This window comes from Columba livia, chromosome 1, assembly GCF_036013475.1.
Source record: "Columba livia isolate bColLiv1 breed racing homer chromosome 1, bColLiv1.pat.W.v2, whole genome shotgun sequence".
Taxonomy (NCBI): Eukaryota; Metazoa; Chordata; class Aves; order Columbiformes; family Columbidae; genus Columba; species Columba livia.
This window is the reverse complement of record NC_088602.1, coordinates 173,177,628-173,201,084: the sequence shown is the minus strand read 5'-3', so window position 1 is coordinate 173,201,084 and position 23,457 is coordinate 173,177,628. Positions and strand designations below refer to the sequence as shown.

At 49.7% G+C, this 23,457-nt stretch overlaps 2 protein-coding genes across 3 annotated transcripts in view; both read left to right on the top strand.

Annotated features, from left to right (window-relative positions):
* Window positions 1-76: 76 nt before the first annotated feature.
* On the top strand, window positions 77-10,926 carry EIF3L (eukaryotic translation initiation factor 3 subunit L). The gene is made up of 13 exons (XM_065047380.1): window positions 77-318; window positions 402-450; window positions 539-749; window positions 1,316-1,395; window positions 1,669-1,730; window positions 3,113-3,182; window positions 3,875-3,948; window positions 4,682-4,853; window positions 6,198-6,352; window positions 7,168-7,338; window positions 8,342-8,839; window positions 9,847-9,927; window positions 10,673-10,926. Exons 1-13 carry the CDS (start codon window positions 286-288, stop codon window positions 10,709-10,711), a joined length of 1,695 nt encoding a protein of 564 aa, XP_064903452.1. The 5' UTR covers window positions 77-285; the 3' UTR covers window positions 10,712-10,926.
* A 3,410-nt stretch (window positions 10,927-14,336) lies between these two features.
* MICALL1 (MICAL like 1) overlaps window positions 14,337-23,457 on the top strand; it is a 21,153-nt gene continuing 12,032 nt past the window's right edge. Inside the window, exons 1-3 of one of the 2 annotated variants that reach the window (XM_065047364.1) lie at window positions 14,337-14,553; window positions 20,810-20,858; window positions 22,292-22,433. In XM_065047364.1, the coding sequence (XP_064903436.1) occupies window positions 14,408-14,553; window positions 20,810-20,858; window positions 22,292-22,433 (337 nt within the window). In that variant the 5' untranslated portion in view covers window positions 14,337-14,407. The remainder of the gene's footprint in view (window positions 14,554-20,809; window positions 20,859-22,291; window positions 22,434-23,457) is intronic. The other variant, XM_065047371.1, reaches the window with a different exon arrangement.

Sequence of the window (23,457 nt, the reverse complement as noted above, 5' to 3'; positions counted from 1 at the left end):
AGGCGGGAGGCGGAGGCCGTGCCCAAAGAAGGGCTGACGGGTAGGCATATTCTCAAATCAGCGCGAGGGGCGGGCGATAGGGCGCAACAGGCCCATCGTAGCGCAGCAGGCTGAAGACAGACAGTTATTTCAGCCAGTAGAAGAGAACGGTTTCACTCCGCCGCCGCAAACCTGTCTAGCCGGCCGGCCCCAGCTCCGCCCCTAGTCCCACCCCTTCTTCCTGCCCGCTGCACGCCGGGCCCGCGTTGCCGCCCGGGGCCCTTTCCCTGCTGCGCCGCCGCCGCCATGGCCTACCCGGGGGAGGACTACGACAACGAGGTGCGGGGCGGGGGTCCCGGGGCGGCGGGAGGGGACCCTGGGGGTCGTGTCCAGGCTGACCGGCTGCCGCCCTCTCTCCACAGGCCGCCTACGACCCCTACGCCTACTCCAACGACTATGACATGCACACGGGTGAGTGCGGCCTCTCGGGCCCCGGCCAGCTCTGCAGGCCCGGCCCGGGCCGAGCGGCAGCCGCCTCACCGCTCCTCTTTCCCCTCAGGAGACCCGAAGCAAGACCTGGCCTACGAGCGGCAGTACGAGCAGCAAACCTACCAGGTGATCCCCGAGGTCATCAAAAACTTCATTCAGTATTTCCACAAGACGGTGTCGGATCTCATTGACCAGAAGGTGTACGAGCTCCAGGCCAGCCGCGTTTCCAGTGATGTTATTGACCAAAAGGTGTACGAGATCCAGGACATATATGAGAACAGGTACAAAGCTGTCCTTCCCGCAAGGGGAAATCACTGTTTAAGCTGTGATGAAAGAGCACCTTGCTCTTGAAAGGCTGGCTGCCTGTCTTCTTACAAACCTGGGCTTACTCTGAAATGCAGCATGACATTTGATTTGATCACTGTGGGAAAGACAAACGTTTTCAGGCCGTTACCCTGAGACAAGTCTAGGTGAGTTGTGACCTGTGTGAAAACAAATACCAGTCCCGTGCCTAGCAGGTATGAAGGTAGCAAAAAGTCACCTCAGTAGTGCTGGTTAACCAGTTTGCAGAAAGCCGTGAGGTGTAATTGTTGTGTCTGTTCCCTACAGATGCTCCCACATGTGCATGTAGCTATGTTTTGTTATCAGCATAAAAGTGATGTGCACAACTGTTCCATACTTCAGGGTTAAATTGAAGAGTTTATTGCTTAGTTTGCTTTTTTCATTCTTTGTTTCAACACTGGATTTCTTAAAAGGGCATGATGCAAGGCCTCTGTATTGTGATCTCTAACTCCAGCTCTCTCATACTGAGAAACAGTTTCTAATGCCATGTGTGTCTATCTTTCAGCTGGACAAAGCTGACGGAAAGGTTTTTTAAGAATACCCCATGGCCAGAGGCTGAGGCCATTGCCCCTCAGGTGGGAAATGGTAAGTCTTTTCCTTTCTCTTTGCTTGCTGGAGAAAGAAAGAACTAAATTACTTTTGGTACATGGATGCACAGGTGCACAGTGTTTCTGCTACTTGAGTTGTGTACTGTGGCAACACTTCAGTAGATGCCTGGCAAAAAGTCAGAACTGAAGGAAGTATCCTTTTGTGTCTGCCTTTATTAATGTGGCAGGAGAAGCACCACCCATGTATCTGATAAATCCAGTCGCCTAGAGCTTATGGCTTGCTAACGTCCAATTCTATCCTCTTTTGCAGATGCTGTTTTCCTCATCCTTTACAAGGAGCTGTATTACAGGCACATCTACGCCAAAGTCAGCGTGAGTGGTTGTCCTCTGTTTTCCTGTTGGTTGCATGCTGACTTCTCCCTGCTGTACAACTTGCCAAAATCTGTTGCTACCCCAATATCAATGGTTCCATAGTTTTTGCAAGACAGGATTGGATAGGTTTATGAGCTGTAAGTCAAGTTGATTTTGGGAAGCGTAAAATTCTTGCCTTTTGTTAGTTTAGTAAGGATTCGTTGATTGCTGAAAAGGAAGACTTGGTTGTCTTTCTGAAACTTGTTAGTTTAGTTGTGATGAGTGTGCATGTTTCCCTGGCAGATATATCAATAAGATCTGGTCTGAGTTTTGAGGAGGTTGTTCTGTAAGAGTTTGTTACTGACACCAAATATTGTGGTTAGTGAGTTAGGAAAGAAGGGAGGATTTTTTTGGGAGGGAACTGAGCTTTCTTGGTAGAGCTATAACTGCAAGACCATAGATCACTTGTTTATTTTGTGGTCCTTTGTGGCTGTTTATTTGTTCTTCAGATTAGCAGGTGGGTGAGAGGGGGTGTCACAAGAGGAGGGCACATTATTTGTGATTAAAAAAACAAGTGGGGTCAGAGTGTCTTGCGGAGAGGGAGACATGGGCACTATAAGGGATACAGGAGAAGGAAGCAGAAGGAATAATGGTCAATAAAACTAAACAAACAAACAAACAAAAATCCATAAAATCCATAAAGCTCACTGCTTTTTTTCCTTAAGCTAATTTGAAGTAAATGAAAAAATCATGGTAGTACTTGGCTGTTTAAGGAAAGAAGCTGAACAGGCATGTGACATGTGGAGTACATGCTTAACAACTGCAGTTTTGGTGTGGACCAGAGGGTGGAGAAATTGAGACTTTAAGAAGGCTGTTCTATTAACCTGAATCAGGCTTTAACAGGAGAGACTGGTTTCTTGAGTGACGCTGTTAGTGATTCTCAGACTGCCCTCAGGTGCCTCCAGGTCAAACAAGGAAGATGATTCTAGGAAGAGTGATTCCCTACTGTGTTTACTGGTCTTTAGAAGGCTTTAGAAATACTGTCTAGAAGCAGAATTGTCAATTTATTAAGGCCTCTCATGAGGGGAGATGGAAGAAAAGATGTTGAAAGTAATAGGAAACTTTTAAATCTGGACAGAGAAGGACAAGGAAGGTTAATGCATCCTGTTCACAGAAGGTTTGAAAACTCAGTCATCCTGGGAGAAACTGCCTGTACGTGAAGTGTTACAATTTCAGCTTTTCTGGGTGGTACTGGTGGGTGTCCTAGTTGACTACTGGCTCTAACATTTCTGACATAGATCCTCTACTGCTGTGACTGCTGACTGTCCTTTACACCCTGTTGCCCATAAGCTCACTTCTGCCGTGCTTGAAACAAAACGGATTGTGCGGATATCTCATTGCAGGGGGGGCCCACGCTGGAGCAGAGGTTCGAATCCTACTACAACTACTGCAATCTCTTCAACTACATCCTCAGTGAGTTGCTGCAGTTCATTTCTGGTTTGTGAATTTTGAAGAGGGCAGAGCTGGAGAAAGAGTCAGAAGAACTGGAGCATGTTTGTTTATAGACTATACAGAGAGAAGTAGTCTGTGAGCTTTTTGTGTGTTCGAGTTTGTTGAATGAAGAGCACTTGGCATGCCTGCATTTAAAACCACAAAAAACCCAAATACTTTCTGGTGCTTTCTGAAATACTGTAAAGAATAAACTTAAATAGCTTTCCATCTTGCTGAGAATTGCTTCACTTATCTTTATTAAAAAGCAAAATGAAGCTGTAAGCTAGAGAAGACTTGCTACAGTGTTTTACAATTGCTTACTGTTGTTGACTCCCTTTGGAACAAATGTTAGAGGTTGTGCCTCCCTGCCAGACTTCTTGTGGAGAATAGAGTGGTTGAGATAAAACCCTAGAATTTGTGCACAGCTCCTGAGAATTACTGCTGCTGAGCAGTCATGCTCCAGAGATTAACCCGATACAAGCTCATATGCTTTAAAAGTGCAGGCAGCTGTAGAGCTACATATCACCACCTTACTGGAAGCTTCACTCATCTGCTGCTGCATCTCCCATTTCAGCAAAATTCTTGTGTTCTTTAATTTGTCTGTTCTTCCAGTTATGTCACTGTTCTTGCTCAAGGTATTAATCCTCTCATCTATTACTTATGTTCTTCTGCAGATGCTGATGGCCCTGCTCCTCTGGAATTGCCCAACCAGTGGCTCTGGGATATCATTGATGAATTCATATACCAGGTATATGACTATAAAACTGGGCCATTTGGAGACAGCTTTGTCTCTTTTAGCACCATCTTCCATCTCCTTCCTCCCTGTGATTCTCATAGCTAGGGTATCATTGCAGGTCAAAAAACTTTGGTGAGCACTGTTATTCCTGGGTCACCAGGCAGATGAAGTAGTTGTGAAGGTACAGGTTTTTAAGTTACGGGGAACTCTTTGGGGAGTCCTTGTCTGCTATTGAAATTTCTCTTTCAGTTGCTCTTCAGAGGCGTTTTCTTTTTAACTCACCTGTGTTTCTGGGTCATTTGTGCAAAGCAGACTGACTGAAATCTGCTATCATCACAAAGACCTTATGAAGATACTTGTTCAAACTGTTTTTATTGTGTTGTGTAGTTTTACTTCAGTTTTCTATTTCATGGTCAATGGGGCCTTTATGCTTTCACGGAGACATTGCTGACCTGATTTGAAATAATCTATGGTCTAAGATCTTGAAGTTAGGAAATATTTTCCCCCTTATTGTTCTGAGTGCAGTAACACAGATTTCAAATGCTACTGTTTTTTCTCTATAGATTCCTTTTTTTGCAACTTAAACGTGGTATAATTTGCAATTTTGATTGTCAGGTGATCTCAAATGAAGCTTTTCTCCATGCAACTTGTAGCTTATTGTGATGCATTTGTGTGATCAACTTGTGAGCATAGTGCACTTAGCTGAACTGGCTTCTCATCACTGAATCTCTGCTTTTTGCTTTAGTTCCAGTCTTTCAGCCAGTACCGCTGCAAGACAGCCAAGAAGTCTGAAGAGGAAATTGATTTCCTTCGTTCCAACCCCAAGATCTGGAATGTCCACAGTGTCCTTAATGTGCTACACTCTCTGGTGGACAAATCTAACATCAACCGACAGCTGGAGGTCTATACAAGTGGAGGTGAGCTGGCTGGGCGATGTCAAGCAAGACTGGTGTCTGTGCTGCCTTGTTCTGATTTGATGTGGCTTGGTTGGCTTTGTGTTGGAGCTGGAGCTTTAATCAGTGGATGGATTGACTGGGAAGAGGTTTTGTTTTTTGTTTGCCTTATGTGAGAAATGCTGGTGATTACGCTTGAGGACTTGCTTCTTTTGCTTGTAAATGTAGGGGTCACAGAATAACCGAATGTAAGGGATTGGAAGGGACCTCAAAAGATCATCTACTCCAGTCCCCCTGCCGGAGCAGGAACACTTAGATGAGGCTACACAGGAATGTGTCCAGGCACATCTTGAATGTCGCCAGAGTAGGAGACTCCACAACCTCCCTGGGCAGCCTGTTCCAGTGTTCTGTTGCCCTCACTAAGAAGTTTCTTCTCAAATTTAAGTGGAACCTCTTGTGTTCCAATTTGAGCCCATTACCCCTTGTCCTACCATTGGATGTCACTGAGAAGAGCCTGGCTCCATTCTCGTGACACTCACCCTTTCCATATTTGTCGACATTAATAGGGTCACCCCTCAGTCTCCTCTTCTCCAAGCTAAAGAGACCCAGCTCCCTCAGCCTTTCCTCATGAGGGAGATGCTCCACTTCCTTAATCATCTTTGTTGCCCTGCGCTGGACTCTCTCCAGCAGTTCCCTGTCCTTCTCGAACAGAGGGGCCCAGAACTGAACACAATATTCCAGGTGTGGTCTCACCAGGGCAGAGTAGAGGGGAAAGAGAACCTTGACCTACAAACCACCCCCTTTCTAACACACCCCAGGATGCCATTGGCCTTCCTGGCCACAAGGGCCCAGTGGTGGCTCATGGTCATCCTGCTGTCCACCAGGAGCCCCAAGGTCCCTTTCCCCTACGCTGGTTGTTCCTGCCCAGATGCAGGACTCTACACTTTCCCTTGTTATATTTCATTAAATTTTTCCCCGCCCAACTCTCCAGCCTGTCCAGGTCTCACTGGATGGTGGCACAGCCTGCTGGCGTATCAGCCACTCCTCCCAGCTTGGTGTCATCAGCAAACTTGCTGATAGTACACTCCATTCCCTCATCCAAATCATTGATAAGTATATTGAATAATACCAGCCCCAGTACTGACCCCTGAGGCACTCCATTAGATAGAGCCCTCCAACTAGACTCTGTCCCATTGACCACAACTCTGGCTTCTTCCCTTCAGCCAGTTCACAGTCCACCTCGCTACCTGATCGTCCAGACCTCACTCCCTCAGTTTAGCTGTAAGGATGCTGTGGGAGACTGTGTCTTGAAAGGAGAGCCTGCTCCCTTGGAAGAAAGCATCACAGTTCCTTTTTTTTTTTTCCTAGGTGACCCAGAAAGCGTGGCTGGTGAATACGGTCGCCACTCTCTCTACAAGATGCTGGGCTATTTTAGCCTGGTTGGGCTGCTGCGGCTGCACTCTCTGCTGGGTGATTACTACCAAGCGATCAAGGTTCTGGAGAACATCGAGCTCAACAAGAAGGTAGTACTACATGTTTTAGCCCTCCATTGCGGTTCTCCAAATGCTTCTTTTCAGATATGCTGGTGAAAGATTGCGATCATGAATCTTCCAGCTGAGGAGTTGTTTGTAGCTGTTGTCAGGAGTTTATTTATAGGATTAGCTGGCAGAAGTGTCAAGTTCCACACTTGTGTGTGCTGAGCACAGCTGGAGCTTTGGCATTAAATCAAGCCATATGATAGTGACTGCTGTTGTAACACATATGCCTAGTTTTTTAAGGAGGTTTGTTTGCTGTGTTGTGCAAAGCAGTGTTATAGGGAATATTATTTGAACTATAAGTGGTAGCGCAGTGGTAGCTGGACACATTGTTCCCACCTTGGTCAATGGCTCATTCTTTTATTTTTGACTCTTGTTCTCACTGTGCTTATTCCCACCTTGCATGTGTTTGCTCTAGAATTGGGTGCTACTTGTGATAACAGTGGGTAACAAAAGTCCAGCTGTGACGCAGGCTCGGCTCAGATCTGTCTGTGTGCTGTCTGGTACTGGGCATGGAGTGAAAAGGGGAAAGAGAACTGAGCAGAGCAACATTCAGCACAGTGCAAGAGTCTTCTGCTTGCAGGAAGCTGAAACTGGAAAACATAGGAAATGGGATGACCTAATAAACAGGGAGGAAGCTGCTGCAGGGATGGGTGGGAGGTGAGGTATCCTGAATTAACCCTCTCCTTTCTGTATCTGGAATGGGAGTGAAGGCAGAGGTGGCTGGATTCTGGGTAATGAGCTGTTTGGATGAAAGGTGGTTGTTTCTCCTCTAACATAGCGTGTTGATCCTTCCTTCAAAGAGCATGTACTCCCGAGTGCCTGAGTGCCAGGTGACCACATATTACTATGTGGGCTTCGCATACCTTATGATGCGGCGTTACCAGGATGCCATCCGTGTCTTTGCCAACATCCTGCTCTACATTCAGAGGACCAAGAGCATGTTTCAGAGGACGACCTACAAGTACGAGATGGTAAGAGATAGCATAGGTCTAGGCTTCCCAAAAGAAAAGGCTGCTGTCTTCTTTCCTGCCCCTTCTCTGTCACTTGATGACCTACATCTGACAGTCCAGCCTTATTTTCAGAGGTTATGCTGCTGGTGGTGACTGGGGATCCTTTCACCTCCTTTGCCATGTGTGGCAATATTTTTTCTTAGGTGCATTAGTAGTTCCTTTGGTTGTTCACCATGCAGTTGCCCTGACTCAGTCTGCACGCTCCCTACAGGCAGTGTTCTTAATGAATATCAGCTACTAATGATATTCTTGTTGATGCTGCTTTAAACTCAGTCCTGTTCCTAGTCCAGTCCTGCATTTCAGGCTGTTTCCATTATTGGATATATTTCCATTATCAGATAATCATTCACAGACTGTTTTAATTCAGCATGGCCGAAACAAAGTTCCTATCTTTTTCCACCTAAGCTGTCTCTGGTGCCTCTTTTATCCCCTGCTGCCGCTGTCTCCTCTTCATCCTTATGATTCATTTCTGACTCTTTGCATAGCCAAATCGTGCCATTCTTAATTCCATGACACTTCAGAAATTTGGTATGTCTGTTCTAGCCATGCAGCTGTCTCATCCCACACTTGGATAAACTTTCCCTCTCAGTCTTTTCTTCACTGGCCTCTGATAACTGTCCCTTGTCAGGAGATGGCTGTTGGACTCTCTGCCTTCCCTTCCTCTCTGCACTTTCTTGCACCAAAGCAGTCAAACCTGCTTCTGGCCATCCAGGTTCTCTATGGTTCTGGATAAATTTGCTCTGTACTTCCCTGTTGTCCAGACCTCTTTTTTATTGTTGAGACCTTTGATATAGCATGTATCTGCTGTGCCCAGAGGCGCTACTGCTTTATGCTTTCCCCCTTGCTCAGCAGGACCACCAGTGCTCTGGGTAAAGAGTCTGTGAAAAACACAGCTCCTTGCTCCCTCCTGCAGCACAAAGCCCAAGCACATTGACAAGCTAACAGGTTTTCCTCTCTGTCTCAGATTAACAAGCAGAACGAGCAGATGCACGCACTCCTGGCCATCGCCCTCACCATGTACCCCATGCGCATAGATGAGAGCATCCACCTGCAGCTGCGAGAGAAATACGGGGATAAGATGCTGCGCATGCAGAAGGGTGATGCACAAGTCTATGAGGAGCTCTTCAGCTACGCTTGCCCCAAGTTCCTTTCCCCTGTGGTGCCCAATTATGACAATGTGCACCCCAACTACCATAAGGAGCCCTTCCTGCAGCAGCTCAAGGTCTTTGCCGATGAAGTTCAGCAGCAGGCCCAGCTCTCCACCATCCGTAGCTTCCTCAAGCTCTACACCACCATGCCTGTGGCTAAGCTGGCTGGCTTCTTAGACCTCACAGAGCAGGAGTTTCGTATCCAGCTGCTCGTCTTCAAGCACAAGATGAAGAACCTGGTGTGGACCAGTGGCATTTCTGCCCTGGATGGAGAGTTCCAGTCTGCCTCTGAGGTTGACTTCTATATTGACAAGGTTGGTATCTACCCCCAGCTGGCTAGGAAACTCCTTTACCCAGGAAATACTGGAAGTGGCAGCACCAGGTTTTGCTCCAGTCTCTAGGAAACATCCCTTCCTTCTTTGGCATGTGAAGAGCTTGGCTGCCCCCAGTGAAGTCGTAGCCCCACTTAATAGACATATCAGTGGATAAGCAGCAACAGGGTATTGCAGGCAGCTTTGCCACTTGTTGCACCCAGAAGACAAAGGTCCTAAATGTCTTCCTTGGGACAATGGGGACTGTTTGTCAGTGTTCTTGGGAGGTGACAGTTGGGTGACAAATAGTGCTGTCAGTGTGTCAGGTGGGATTGTCAGCTTTATAGATCTCCCCCACATCTCTCCTTCGCTTGATAAAGCAGGAATCATGCTTGATCATGTTACAGGTCCATTTTTCACTGGAGCAGCATTTAGCTCGGTCTCCTCTAGGAGGAACCTAAACACAGGGTGTGATGCTGTAATCATCCTGCTCTTGGAGCTCCAGGTGGCAGGAAGCATAAAAAAGGCTTTTAGGACTTCATTTTCCAGTGTGACAGCAGTAAGCATTAGGTTTCTTGCTAGGAAGGAGAGCAGATTTCCCCTTGTTCTTGGTCCTTAGAACAGGCATCTTCCTGCAAGGTCTCATGCTGTGTCTCAGTCTTGCTCTCCTGGCAGATGGCATGACTGTTAGCTGCAGGTAGAGGGAAGCAGAGCATGAGCTGGGCTTGAGACTGTCAGACTGCTGCAAAAGAGAGACAAAAGCAGGCAGAGTGTGCAAGAATGGGGGAAGTGAATACAGTGTGGATTTGGGACACATCCCACACAAGGATATCGAGAAGGCAACCCACAGAGAACGGGATGATTGCTGTGGGACTAGCACAGATCCGGTATGTGTGACACTGAACCAGGGCTGCAAGGGAGCCCCTTTGGTTGCTCCTTCTGTTTGGCAGTGCTTGCTGTCTCCCTGCTAGCGCAGACTTTTTCCTGACCTCATGCTGTTCCCTCCCCAGGACATGATCCACATCGCAGACACAAAGGTTGCTCGACGCTATGGGGACTTCTTCATCCGCCAGATCCACAAGTTCGAGGAGGTGAGGCCTTGGAGGGAGAACTGTGTAGCTCTGTAGAAAAAGCGGGGTAAGCACTGGGCTGTGCAGGCCCTGGAGGAGGCAAGCTTGGTGATGCAGCTGTGCAGTGCCTTCTGGGGTGAGTCCCAGCTCTGAGGCACTGGGCAAAGGCAGGTGGTTTAAGCAGCAGCTGCTGGTCTTTGACGAATGATATGTTTTTGTGTGAGAAGTGCTCATTCAGTTGAGCCACAGCAGAAGAGGGGATAACGCTTTAAGGGTCTGGATGCCATTGTCCTTGGACAATTGCGGTGTTCCCTTCGCTAACAACCAAAATCCTATTTCTGCCCTCACAACAATGGCTCTAAAAAGTGGCCACAAAGTTTCCTGGAGCACAGATGACTTCATGGTTGTGCTCAGCCAGGGGGTGACATTCTGTCACCGCCCCACTCTCCTGACAGAGGCTGTTGCACACTGGAAACTTGGGCAGCAAAATCCCGAGATGTGGGGACTTGAGCAATACAGGATTGCGATAGCACTGCCAGAAGTTTGCACTCTCCTCCCCACATCTTCCTCTGCTGTCTTGGAGGGGAGGAGGGAGTTTCACTGGTTCCCCTTCTAGTTCACGTACTGCCCGCACTTGTGCGAGAGCTTTTTGTGTCTGTGAATTGGAGAGGAAGAAGGAGAGGCATTGGGTAAAGGCTGCTGAGGGGAACAGTAGTGTATGTCAATCACTATGTATTTTTCTGACCTTTGCTTTCTCTAATTCCAGCTGAATCGAACCCTGAAGAAGATGGGCCAGAGACCTTAGAACTTCCATGGATGCAGTGATTGGCCTGAGCAGAGAAGTGGGTGGGAGAGATTGTTCTCTTTGTGGTGCGGGAGGGGAGTACAGGGTTCTGGCATTTCTGGAATCTCCTGTGGCTCCAAAGGTTTTTTGTACTTAAATAAGCAGACTCATTTGGCTCGAACCATCCTATGAAGGACAAAACATCTAATAAATTAGTGGAATTTTCTTGTTGAGCATTCAGTATCTGATGTACTCTTTTGTTTTTCCTCCATGGAAGAATATAATTGCATCTGGAGACATGGGCAGCTGCTTTTGGTTTGTGCTCTTTTTGATCTGTTCTGTTGCAGGTAGCAGTGGGGAGCAGATCTCTTTCCATGCTCTGTAAAGGCACTGCACACAGTGAACAAGAAAGGCTGCGGAACTGATTAACAGGGAGAAAATTAGCTGTTCCACAGTGTTTCCACAGGATACAGAAAGAGATGCAAGCTAAAATTATTCCTTTTAGTTCTTGCCCCATGCAGGGAATAAACCTTAGTGGTAGTTGCTTTCCTAGAAGGTTGCATTTTTGCCTTCTGAACCCTCTTTTTTTTTTTTTTAAAAAAAAAAAAGTAGTTGCTGTAAAGTAAAAATGCTCAAAAGTGGATTGACAAGTTTTTAAAGGAAGGGTGAGGATTTTTTGTAAGCATTCAACCAATACATTAACTTCGGTCACCTGATGAGATGTCCTTGCTGGAGGTTGTGTTTTATTTCAGCACAAGTGATACCCAAGTCCTGACCCTTAATTTAATGGAGCTCAGTTTCTCTGGAAACTTCCCGGAGGGCGTTTAATTTATTAAAACTCTTTAAATGCTATTTTTCCCAGCTCTCTAGCCACTTCGGATTCTTCAAGGCAAGCTTACAGTGCCTTGAAAGAGCAAAACGAGTTGAAAACTAGCCCTATAAAGGGGAATCAAGAGCCTAAAAAATATTGGGGAAGAGAACGCAAAGAATGAATCGCATCTCATCGGCCCTCCACGCCCTCTATCCCCTCTCCTTTTGCTGCCTTTAAATAGTTTGAGTGGTAGAAACAGGTGCAAGAGAAAAACCTGTGTGTAACAGGAAAGCTACACAAAGGGTGCTTCGTATATACCATCTGCTTCTCTGTACCCCTCCCTCTCGTTCCTTTCCGCTGAGAGAGGGGTCCTGGCAGTCCAGCTTGGCTTCGGATGTGAATCTGTTTAGAAGTTGGGAATAATTAGCCTTTGTTGGATTAAACGCCGTGTTTGAATGAGAGTCAAGTTTCTAGTGTCCTAGATGCTGTTCAAAAGTAAACTGCGTTTCCCATCCCCAAATTCTGTAACTCGGGCATGCAGGGTACAGGCAGCACAGAGTGAGGTGCATGCTGAGGACTTGCTGCCTCCAGTTCTGAAGGCTTTGATGCAGCTATATCATTAAGAAATCAAAGGACTGAGATGCCACTGCATTGCGGCAGCCCAGGGGAGCTGGGTATGATACAGAGAGAATCCGTTCCCTTTTATTTTTAGGGCTGGCACTTTTGCTGGTGTATATTTACCACAGCAGCAACACCTCTCCTGTGTTCTTGTTATACAAAGCCTAAATCTTGCGCTAAGATAGAAGTGGTACACAACAGAACCTCTGGCAGGGTAGTATCTCCATGAGCAGTTATAGTTCATAGCAAAAGAATCCAATGTGTTACTGGGATTTGGTCCATTTTTAATCTGTGATTGGCATGTTGGAATTACAGACTTTTCATGAGTATATGTATCATCTTAAACACTCCAGCAGTTACAGGCGCTTCTCAGGTACGTGAATATGCTGCTGCTTGTGTTTGTGTTTGCCAGAGCAGCTTCCAGAGGATGCACAGAGACCATCCGCTGGTCTGCCTGGCTCCACGCCTGCTGTGAGGGACCGCTGAAGGTTAACTCAGTGGGACTGGCACTTGGTGGAACAAAGCCAGGAAGCGCTTGCAGCTCTCTCATGGGGCAGAAAGATGGGCTCAGCGAGCTGTGGTGCCTGGCACTGCTTGAAGCAAGGAGGAATTCAGGGCATTCAGCAGCATCAACAGAGCCCCGCTGCTGCTGGAAAGGCGTCTGCAGGGAGGTGGGGTGGATTTGCCGGAGCTCGAGCCTTGCCTGCTGCAGTGGGGTTTGGTTAGTGGAAGTGTTCTCAGGCAGCTGTGGTCAGAATGGTTTTATCAGGGAGCCACAGCAGAAGGTTATGTCTCTGACCTGCAGTTGTGAAGGGCTGAGTGTGATTATGGACCCTGGAACAGACAGTCAAGAAAATACCCCTGGTTCCTTTGCATCATCCTTTATCACCCCTTAGGAGATACCTCAGGAACATGCTGTCAGGAAGGTCTGGGGGATGCTGAGGAGCCAGCTGGGTCGTTACCAAACTAAGACAATACTTAATTTCCTTTTTCTCTACACAGTAGCTTTTCCAGTGATTTAAACCACAGCTTATCGCAGGCACTGGAGGAGGAGGCTACACGAGCCATTCAAGCAGAATTTATTTTTTAGTCCTTACGGTTCTGGTGCCATGGAGTGGTAGAATAAAACAGTTGAATAGAGGAAGGAGGGTGCTAAGCATGAGATCTGATGGGAGAAAGGAATATAAAAAAAATTGAGAGGGAATTCTTACTGATTTGGGACTGGCACTGGCAGCAGTGCGATGGATCTGTCTTCCAGAGAGGTAGCTATTGCCTCCCCTTCGCCTACTTAGAAATGAAAAAAAAATGTTTATCATAAAAAAGTAACTTTTAATATTGTTTCCCCCCTATCATTGTCAGACCATCACACTAAACATGAAAGCCAGTTCTCCTGACAATCCATCTCCTCCATGTCGTAGGTTCCTGAGATTGTATCGTGCTCTTCCTCCACTTCTTCCAGGGCTTCCTGTGAAGTGCTGCCTGCAACTCCAAGTGTCCTTATCTTCAAAGCCCTCCCTGGCCTCGTGCCTACCTCCGGAGCCACCCCTAGGTCCTGCATGAACCCCAGTGCCAGGTCTCTCCACGTCCTCCGCTGCTGTGACCTGCGCCCCTCGGGCCTGCAGAGAGCTGCTGCTGCTGCGGAGAGCAGCCGCCACCTAAGCCTAAAGAGGATCCAGAAATGAGGTTGCCTGGGTTTTTGTTTTTCCTTTAGCTGAAGTTAAACAAGTTCAGCCCCAACTGTTTTCAGTTCCCGCTTGCTGTGGCCCCTCTTCTTCAAGGATGGAGTGGAAATACAGGCTGAAACTCTTGTTCATAGGTTTTCTCTGAGAATTCAGCCTTCCCTGAACTGTGAGGAAGCCATGGAGCTGGTGTGTCTCCACAACCTGCTGCCTTACCTGCAAGCACACAGCCCCCGGGGACTGGCCCTGCTCCCTGGAGCATCCAGGTTCCCTTTGTAGGGGACTGCGGCATCCCCTTCCCTCACGTGTTTCCCACCTGCCCCTCCAGCTGCTCGGGGTCTGACCCTGCCGGCCCGGGGAGGGGCTGCGGCGCCCTCCCCTTGCAAGGGAGCGGGCAGGCACCGGGGAGCCGCCCTGCGATCGCCGGAGAAGAGGACGGGTCCCCGGCCGGTCCCCGCGGGCCCCGGGGACCGCGCCCTTGGAGACCCCGCCCCCTGTAGACCCCGCCCCTCACAGCCCCGCGGCCCCACCCCCGGAGGCCCCGCCCCTGGGCTGGTGGCGGCGGCGGCAGGAGCAGCAGCAGCAGGAGCAGCCGGAGCGGCCGCCCCCATGTCGGGCCCGCGGGGCGCCCTGCAAGCCTGGTGCCGCCGGCAGTGCGAGGGGTACCACGGCGTGGAGATCCGCGACCTCAGCGCCTCCTTCCGCGACGGCCTGGCCTTCTGCGCCATCCTCCACCGGCACCGGCCCGACCTCCTGTGAGTGCAGCGGCCGCGCAGGCCGCGCGGCACCGGCCTCGCCTCGCCCGCCGCGCCGGGCCGGGCGGGGCTGCCGCGGGACCCGGCTCCAGCCCGCGGTCGCTGGGGCAGGAAGAGGAGAAGGGAGGACCCGGAGGTTTGGGCCGCGGGGAGCACCGGGAGCCCCGTTTCTGGAGGGGCTGAGCTATCCGTGCCCCTTTGCCGCTGTCTGGGACGATGCGGGGTGGGTGGGGGCTCGCAGGGAGCTGGGGGAGATGGAGGCACCGTAGGAAATGGCTCTGGGCCGGCTAGCGGGGAGGGACAGGGTCTCCTTGTGTGTCGGTGTCGAGGTTTCGAGGGCAGAAAGCAGGGCAGTGGCTCCGTCGCCTCCCGAAGTAATTGGGTACCGGGATGAAGGATGCTGTGTTTCACTGAGTGACCTTCTTACCGGGGCTGGGAAACCCGTCAGTGTCAGCAAATGTCATGGGAGTGAAGGCTGAGGAGAGCGTGGAGGTGGGCCAGGTCTGGCCTCAAGCCAGTGTGCTGCTGCACACCTCCTGGGAGCAGTGGCAGCCAGGGAGGCGGCATGGCACCACTTCGCATGGGGGTGTTCCGCCTCTGCCAGAGATGGGCATTCCCATTTCCCAAGGACCAGAGCGCTGCCCAGCACAGGGATGTTCCCCTCCAAAACATGCAGAGCTGTGGACCAGGTTGCTTCTTCCATTTGCTTCCAGCTAGTTTTCTGTGGGTGCTGCAGTGAAAGCAGGAGGTAGAAGATACCAGCAGGGATACCGAGCCCTGCTGGCCTCCCCCAGTGAGTTGGCTTGGAGTTGGGTTTCCTCTGTCCACCTCCCTTTCGCAAGGTGGCTCTGGGGGCGGAATATGGGTTTGAACACCCAGTGAGTTTGGGATTGCTTGGGGGCACGGTGTCAAGCTGGAGAAACTGGCCGAGCTGCTGGAAGGAATCTGCCCCAACCTGCCACTGTAACCCTGCGTGCCCCGGCACTGCTGGGAACGCGCCTCCTGTCTGCTCTAATCTTTGGTGGCCCTTGCAATGCAAGTAGGCTTTGCCCCACCTTGCCATGGCTTCCTCACCTGTCAGCAAAGGCCAGCAGTGCATCTCCTGTCACATTCTGCTCCGGGCCTTGTGGTTCTTCCTCTGAGGTTGCCTGAATTGACCAAATCCTCTTTTAGGAGCTGGTCTTGGGACAGCCTTTTGTCACAACAGGACAAAAAAGCCATCTCTGGCAAACAGAGGGTTGATAGTGACATTGCTGTGGAGCTGCGGCGTCCATGAAGAGGGCAAAACAGGCTCATGTTCTTAGAAGCAGAAGCAGAACAGGTACGTTAGAAACCAAATTGCTGCCTGATGTGTATCCGATGGCTGCCACAAAACCCTCTAGTGTGGTGTATGGGAACCACTAAGAGCAGAGATGTATGGCGGCTTTACATTGCTCTGGATCTTGAGGGAGCTCAGCGGTCTTGTGCCCCAGCAGCTCCTGGGTGGTATGGCTCACTCTGACCAGCTAGGACAGAACCTCAGAAAATGCTCTCTGAGTTGCAAGGCTGCTGGAGAGGAAGAAACAAATTAAGGACAGGAACACGTGCAATTACTGTGTTTCTGATGTTTGTTTTTCTTTTTTTCCCGTGTGAGTGGCACAGTAACTGGGAACTGAAAAGCAGAGGTTCAGCAAAAGCTTACAATAAACACACTAAAACCAACTGATGCTTTCCTATTAACCATATTTACCATCCCATTAAGCAGGAGCCACTGCTCTTAAGTTGTCAGTGAGCTTAAATCTGTTCCTGGCAGATGTCCTAACTAAATGCTTCACAGGTCCTCTGCACGAGCTGTGTTGGAGAGACAAAGCTCAGGGCCTTACAAGGACATGGCATGTTGTAGAAGGATTTTCAGAAAGTGGTCAGGAGAGTAGCATAATTTCATCTGATTCCAGCTTCTTCAGCCTGTCCCGATTTGGAAGTGGGAAGATTGGATCAGAGGCAGCAAATCTCCTGACGGTGGAGGAAAAGTAGTTGCCCTTCTTTTCTTCTAAAGTGCTTTTAGTCAGCCTGGTAATGGGACTTGGCAGGGATTTGCGAGTATGTTTGTGACCTCTCATGGTCCTCCGTTGTGCAGGGCTCTCCTGGCCTGTGTGAGACAGCCACGCTGCTCCCCGGAGGCTGACGTTCCTCTGTACGCAGCTGCTTCCCCATGTCTGCTGGCTTCCCCTTGGGCTGCAGAGGGGAGGAATGAGCACATCCATACAAGAGCTGAGGTGGAACTCTCTCGTTTACCTGTGCCACACAGCTCCGCTGGCACGCTGATCCTCCGGGCCTTCTTCTCCAACTGTGGAGGCTGTTGGTCTGTCCCTACCCGGACACCCCCCTGTTGCCCTGCTGTCCTGGTAGGTGACACACTGAGGAATAGGCTGTTGTGGAAGGAAGGAGAGGCCATACGCATAAGTGAGGCTGAGGGCAGTTTGCCGCGTGACCTCTGTTTTGAACACAGTCCCCTTGGGATGAGGCAGGTGACATCAGAAGGATGCTCCCCTGGAGAGCTTCACAGCAGCTTCTGCAGAGCTCTTGTAAACACCAGAGGATTTTTTTTGAAAGAAGCAGACAAATCTGGAAGTGCTCAGTGTTTGCTGCAGGGCTGTCAGACTCATTTTCACCGGGGGCCACATCAGCCTCATGGTTGCCTTCAAAGGGCAAAATGTAATTACATTCTGCCCTTTGAAGGCCACTGGGAGGCTGATGTGTCCCACCCCCCCCCCCCCCGCCATGGTGAGAATGAGTTTGACACCCCTGGTTTACTGAATCCACCCAAAGGTGTTTTCACAGATGGGCTGCATGGCTGTGGGACTTCTGTGTTTAACTGTGAACCTCAGAGTCCCTGGCTCTGGCTCCACTGCTGCACACACCTCGCTTGGTTTCGCTGCCTCACTCTCCCGATTGGAGAAGTGGGAAGCCTGGATTTAGCCTCTGACTGCGCTGCTGGCTGTGTGATCTTGGAGTGAGACATTTAATCTCTTATTTTCCCTTGTCAGTTAATCTAGAAGCATCCAGGCCAACTTGACAGTGGACTGTGGGAATTAACTGTTTGCTCAGTTCTCTGGAAATCTAAAGCATGAAATTAGCGTTTACAAGACATTTGCCACAGCTTAGTGAAGCAAAAAGCATCTTTCAGCGTCCCAAGCTGTGCAGCCTCCCCGGAGCTCAGGGGAGGTTCTTGGCATATGGGGATGAGAATAAGAGAGCATGGCACATGCCTTTTGAGTGCCAAGAGAGAGACGAAGGCTTGAAGAAAACAGGAGATGAGAGCCGTGTGTTTGAATCTCTGTTTTGTGTCCCTGGAGCCCTGGATTCAGTTACAAGGCAGGATCACAAATCTCATCTGTTCCTTCTCATGTACTGCCTGTGTTTCCCTGATGAGACCTGGAAAGCTGAAGGGCTTATTATGCAGCATTGCCATTAAAGGGCTTGTGATTTATATTTGAGGAATCTAGGAATTTGCTCTGGTTTTAGCTGTACAGCACACCCTTCCCCCTTCCCTGGGTCTGCTGTGCACCCTGGCAGCTGCCCTAAACCCTGGAGTGCTTAGTGGCTCTGTATGTGTCTAATTAGGTAAGCTCTTGGGATGCTATTTGTGTGGAAATATTACTCCAGGATCTGCTACAATGCTGGGGTTTGCTGAGTCAAGACGGTTGTTCAGCTGGGATAGCCAGAGTCTCGCCCATTCTTACATCCAGTCCCCTGGCCTGGTGTGTTGTGAGCAGGGGAGCCTGAGCAGGGCTGGATGAAAGGCTGCTGAGATCAGGGCAAGGAAATAATGTGACATGTAGCTACATGTCACAGAACTGCGGGATGGCAAGTTCTGGTCTTTCAGCAGAGAAGGCAGTTTGTGAAGAAGAAAAGGGTATTGTCTGAGGTGACTGTCCCCCGTACCTCAGAGGCCATGCTTCTTGCACATTGGTACAGGGAACATTCCCAGAGCCGTGGGGATGCTGTGTGACGGGGTGGCAAGTGGGAGTGTTCGTGTGGGGGGTGATGGAGACCATCAAGGTGCTGCTTGGCTTGTTCGGAGAGGGAGCTGAAAAATGCAATGAGAGGAACTGAATAAGCTGCGGTCCCTGGGGCCTCATACTGATGGATTCAGCATCTCCGGTAAAAGCTGAGATTCTGCAATCGTGTCTTAGTGGAAACATTTTTGCATTCCCTTGCTGCTTGGTAGCTCCCTGGGTACCTCTTGAGCTTCACGTCCCCTCTGCTGGCGTCTGCTTTCCCAGGCAGAGTTGCCTTGGTTTACTAAAATGGCTTTGGTTTGCTGGGACAGAGTGGAATGGACACGATGTTTTGTCTGTCAAAAAAAACTATCCCAGCCCAGGCCACCAAGGAGTATTTGAGCTTCCAGCTGCACCACTCCCATATCCTGAAAGTGAGGGCATTCAAAATGAAGGTCATAAATGTTTAGAAGGCAGTTGATATATAACTTTGCTGTCATCGCTTCTCCTCTGTTCCCAAGCTGGTATTTTCTTTAAAAGGAAAAAAAAAATACAGCAAGGTTAAAGGAGTTCTCTAAGAAAAAAGAAAAAAAAAAAGACTTGGGGTAAAAACATCTCTCAGTGGAAACTAGTCATAAATACAAAAAAAGCACTGGTTTTCACATCGAAGCAAAGGCTGCGACTGAAGCCTTTTCTCACCAGCATGTAGAGAGAGAAAAGGTGCTTTATTTTGAACAGGCTGAGTTCTGTGCGTGTATTTGCTTTCAGGAAGATGCTTAATACACAGCTGGATGTCTGGCCCATCTTCTGCACCTCTGCCGCATTCAACCCCGCAGCAGCGAGCGGCTGCAGCTTCGTATGTCGGGAAGGAAACTGCCCCGGCAGCCTCTTGCTTTTGAACGGAGGAAGTGTAATTGTATGGTGGTGCAGGCAGCTGGGAAAACCTTCCTGAGCCCGTCACAGACTTCCTCTGCCGCATCGGGAAAGGCGAACAACGGGCTTGGAGAAGGGGCCGGTTGCCCCGCCGTGCGGCACCGGGGCGGGTTGTGTCAGTGTTACAGGAAAAGGCAATAAAACCCAAGAGGGGATGGAGGAAGGGAGGCTCCCACAATCCCTCTCTGCAGCTGAGCATTCACCATCTCGCCCTGATTCCTGCACATCACCTTTGGGGTGAGGGGGACGTGCCCCCTCCTGATCTAAATTGTCTCTCTGGGTCAGTCTCCAAAGCTTTGGCACCTCTCTCTGAGCCATTGGGGTGGCTTCGCCTGACCCTAAACCTCTCTGAGCTGTGTCCTCCTCCATGAATCCAGCTCACAGGCACACCGAGCTGCTGCGTGAGGGTTTTTTTGGTGACACAGCTGAGATGCTTGGCAGGAAGGGGCTGTAATCAGTTTAGCGTGATGCTGTTTTTACACATTATACCCACACACACATGCAAAAAGGCGTAACTAGCTGCTTCCTGTATTTCCCCCACTCTGCTGAAAACCTGAGGATCACTTTAACCCTCTGCTCCACTGGTGAAGGCAGCTATCAGTCCCTGTGGCTGGGCTGGTTAGATCCCCCAAAGGGATCCTGGGGGACAAGTGAAATGACACAACATGTTTGGGTTGGGAACTGCTGGGGTTCCTCTCTCTGCCCTGCCCACCTTGCATTCAGCAAGCTGCCTTGCCATAAAGCCTGCAGCCGAGGATGTTTTGCTGTGCACTGCGAGTGTTGGGGGTAAGCAAGGACAGAAGTGCAGTTTGAGACCTTCTCTGTCGCTCCAGATCCTGGGGTGACCTCATATCCCTTGTGGTGGTGCAAGGAGGTTTGTCTAAGGACTCTCGTTGGAGGGAGAGATCTAATGCGAGCAGCTGTTTTGATGTGGAGGATCTGCTCTTGTGCTGGTGGCCTTGGAAGGGCAAGTTTGGGGTGATGTGAGCCCTTTGGTGCAGCGGTGTGTGGTGTTAATCAGAACGTGGCTCTGGTATTTCTGCAGCCTTTGACTTTGAGGGCAGAACAAGCAGGTAACGTGAGACAAGAATGTAACTTTAATTTCCTGGCCACCACCCATTTGGGACTTGCTTTCTTTTTTTTAATTACAATTTCCCTTGTTATTTTTTGTCCCTTTACAATGTGAATTCTGGTTTGCCTAGGTTTTTTTTTCTCTAGGGTCTCCTGTGCTGAGTTATTGTAATGCACCAGGAAGGTTGGCTGTCCTGAGGACATGCATGTGGTGGCATTCAGGCACTCTTCCTCTGCATCTCATGTTGCTTTTTTGTCCTTTCTCATTTCAGAGACTTTGATTCCCTTTCCAAGGATGATGTCTATGAGAATAACCGCTTGGTAAGTCCCCATTATGCTGTACACAAAAGGAATAAGGGTCATTAGAGTGACTCAGTGGAGATCACGTAGTGTGGGAGGACTTTGTGACAGTGGTGAGGGGGTAAGAAAAATCTGCATTTGTAAGTAGCAGGCAGGAGCTTATCTGTAAACATAAGGGAATCTGAAGCATCAGCTTTCAGCCTGGACTGAAGAGAAGATTAGATGGTTATTGTGATAGTTGCCAAGACAACGTCTCAGGTGAAAATTAAAATGGTGCAACATCTTCTTGACCTCAGGTGTTCTAGACTGGCAGGCAGTGGAAGCAGGAAGCTAGTTTTACTCCAGGCATAAGCAGAGAGGAAGGTTGTGTTGAACCTTAGCTGGTCCACAACGTTCCCCTCCTGCTTGGGACAGCTGGAGCCAACAGCAGAAGCAGGCAGTGAAGAATGGGAAGATGGCCAACACCAGCAGTAGGACAGAGAAGAAATAACCTTGTTGTATTCCTGAGAGAAAGGCCAATTGCTGCAGGCTCTTATTAGTATGTGGAGAGACATGGGCCATCACCTTCCCAAGACGAGTTGGGCTAGATCATTTGGGTTTTCGGGGTTAGGACTCTGCAGTGGGATCCTGCCCACATCCTTTCCTAGACCAGCTGGTGGCTCCCTTCAGAGCACTGGAACAGGCTGCCCAGCGAGGTTGTGGAGTCTCCTTCTCTGGAGACATTCAGAATCCACCTGGACACCTTCCTGTGAAACCTCATCTGGGTGTTCCTGCTCCGGCAGGGGGATTGGACTGGATGATCTTTCGAGGTCCCTTCCAATCCCTAACATTCTGTGGTTTCTGCTTGCTGAGACACAGAAAAGTGGCTTGTGCGCGGCAGGCTCATTGCTGTTGAGCAGGGATGGCTCTGTTAACAGTGGGAAGGGACAACGTGGCACCTCAGAGCACAAAGGGATGGGCAGAGTCAGTGTTTCTGTGGGATGAAAATTTTGGGTGCCCAGGACCAGTGCTCAGTAAAGCTGGTGTTTGGCTGCGTTGCTGGAATTATTTGCCAACCCTTGGCCTTTCCTGGTGCCAGCTCTCTGCCAGGCTCTTGCATGAAGGCCCTGGTGTTGTGCCCTGTTTCACAGGTTGAAAAAACATTGTTTTTTTTCCAGTGAAAACTGAGCCTTCCTGTCCCAGTGCAGCAGCCAAATGCCAAGGCCCCTGGGTGGGAGTTGCAGGGGCACAAACAGCTGAAATGACTTAAAAAGGAGGTGGCAGCTGCAGCAATTTGTTCCCTTGCTTCTGATGCCACCTTTCCCATCAAGCAGCATGTCTGGGAGCCTCTGTCCATCAGGGATACCACAGATTTAATACTTAACCTTACCCAGTGCTATTCCAGCTTTTTCGCTGCTGTTTTTCAGAGAGCATCAGTTTTGTCTCCTTAATGCCTCTCTCTACTGTTCTTGCAGGCCTTCGAATTGGCAGAGAGGGAGCTGGGCATCCCAGCTCTGCTAGATCCCAATGACATGGTCTCCATGAAAGTCCCCGACTGCCTCAGCATCATGACTTATGTGTCTCAGTATTACAACCATTTCAACAACCCCAGCCAAGGTAAGTGTCCTCCCATCCCTCTGGCTTCCAGTTTGCCCCCACTTGAGTACAGGAAACCCAGAGGTACCTCATCCTGTGGCAAATGGAATCCGTGTGTGTTAGTGGGGAACGGGAGGAGTAGTTAGTACCTGACTCTCCTGGATCTTATTGGTGCCAGTGAGGAAGGCCTGGGGCAGACTGTGGAGCAGGGTGAGATTTCACAAGAGGTGGGGAGTGATTTAACAGCTCAGGTTTTGGAAAGAGGAACGCCTTGTTTCTCCTCCCTCCCTGCTGCATTCCTGCAGTGTGGGTTGGGCCACCCTTGTGCTCATCAAACCCCTTTGTGATCTGCTTTAACCCACTAACAAGGGAGAGAGCCAGATAGGCAGCCCGCCTGCCGCAGCTAATTTTTATCACATTGGTAAGTGTAAAGTGACTGGAGGAGGGAGGAAGGGCGGTCAGGGTGGAGTCTCTCAAATCAGCTCATCTGTCCTTGCAACTGCAACCTGAGCTGAGTGCTGTTCTGAGACAGCTCTTCCAGGGCATCCCTCCTGGGTGGAGACTTTTCCCTTCTCTAGCCACAACATCAGATAAATCTCTTCTATGTGCATATACTTCCTTAGGGATGGTGACCTCCCAGCCAAGGACTTGTGGCAATCAGAGTGTGAGTGCCAACCCTGATGGGCAGGAGATGCTTCGCAGACCTGCTGGCAGCCCAGAAGCCCTGTTGCCCAGCGGGTCACAACAATAGGTCAGCAGCTGCCTGGGGTGCTCTGGGCTTAGAGCATTGCTGAGGGAGTTGGTTACGAGGAAGTCGAGCAGGATTTGATGACTAAATCAAATCAGAGTGCGAGCTGGTGTCCCTGGGCCCCCAAAGGGGATCCACAGCAGGGCTAAGCTCTCTGGCAGCCTCTCTGACCCATTATTAGATTGTGTTTGTCTCTTCCCCCAGAAATAGTCACTGAAGTGTCAGGAGCAGCAAGTCCCATTCTGTGTCACAAGGCTGGATGATTTTATTTTTTTCCCCTCCCCTCCCCCAACATGG

Coding starts and splice junctions, on each gene's coding strand:
- EIF3L (XM_065047380.1), top strand. CDS start 286: ATGGCCTACCCGGGGGAGGACTACGACAACGAG. Junction 1,731..3,112: donor ACATCTACGCCAAAGTCAGC/GTGAGTGGTTGT, acceptor ATCTCATTGCAG/GGGGGGCCCACGCTGGAGCA. Junction 3,949..4,681: donor TTGATGAATTCATATACCAG/GTATATGACTAT, acceptor TTTTTGCTTTAG/TTCCAGTCTTTCAGCCAGTA.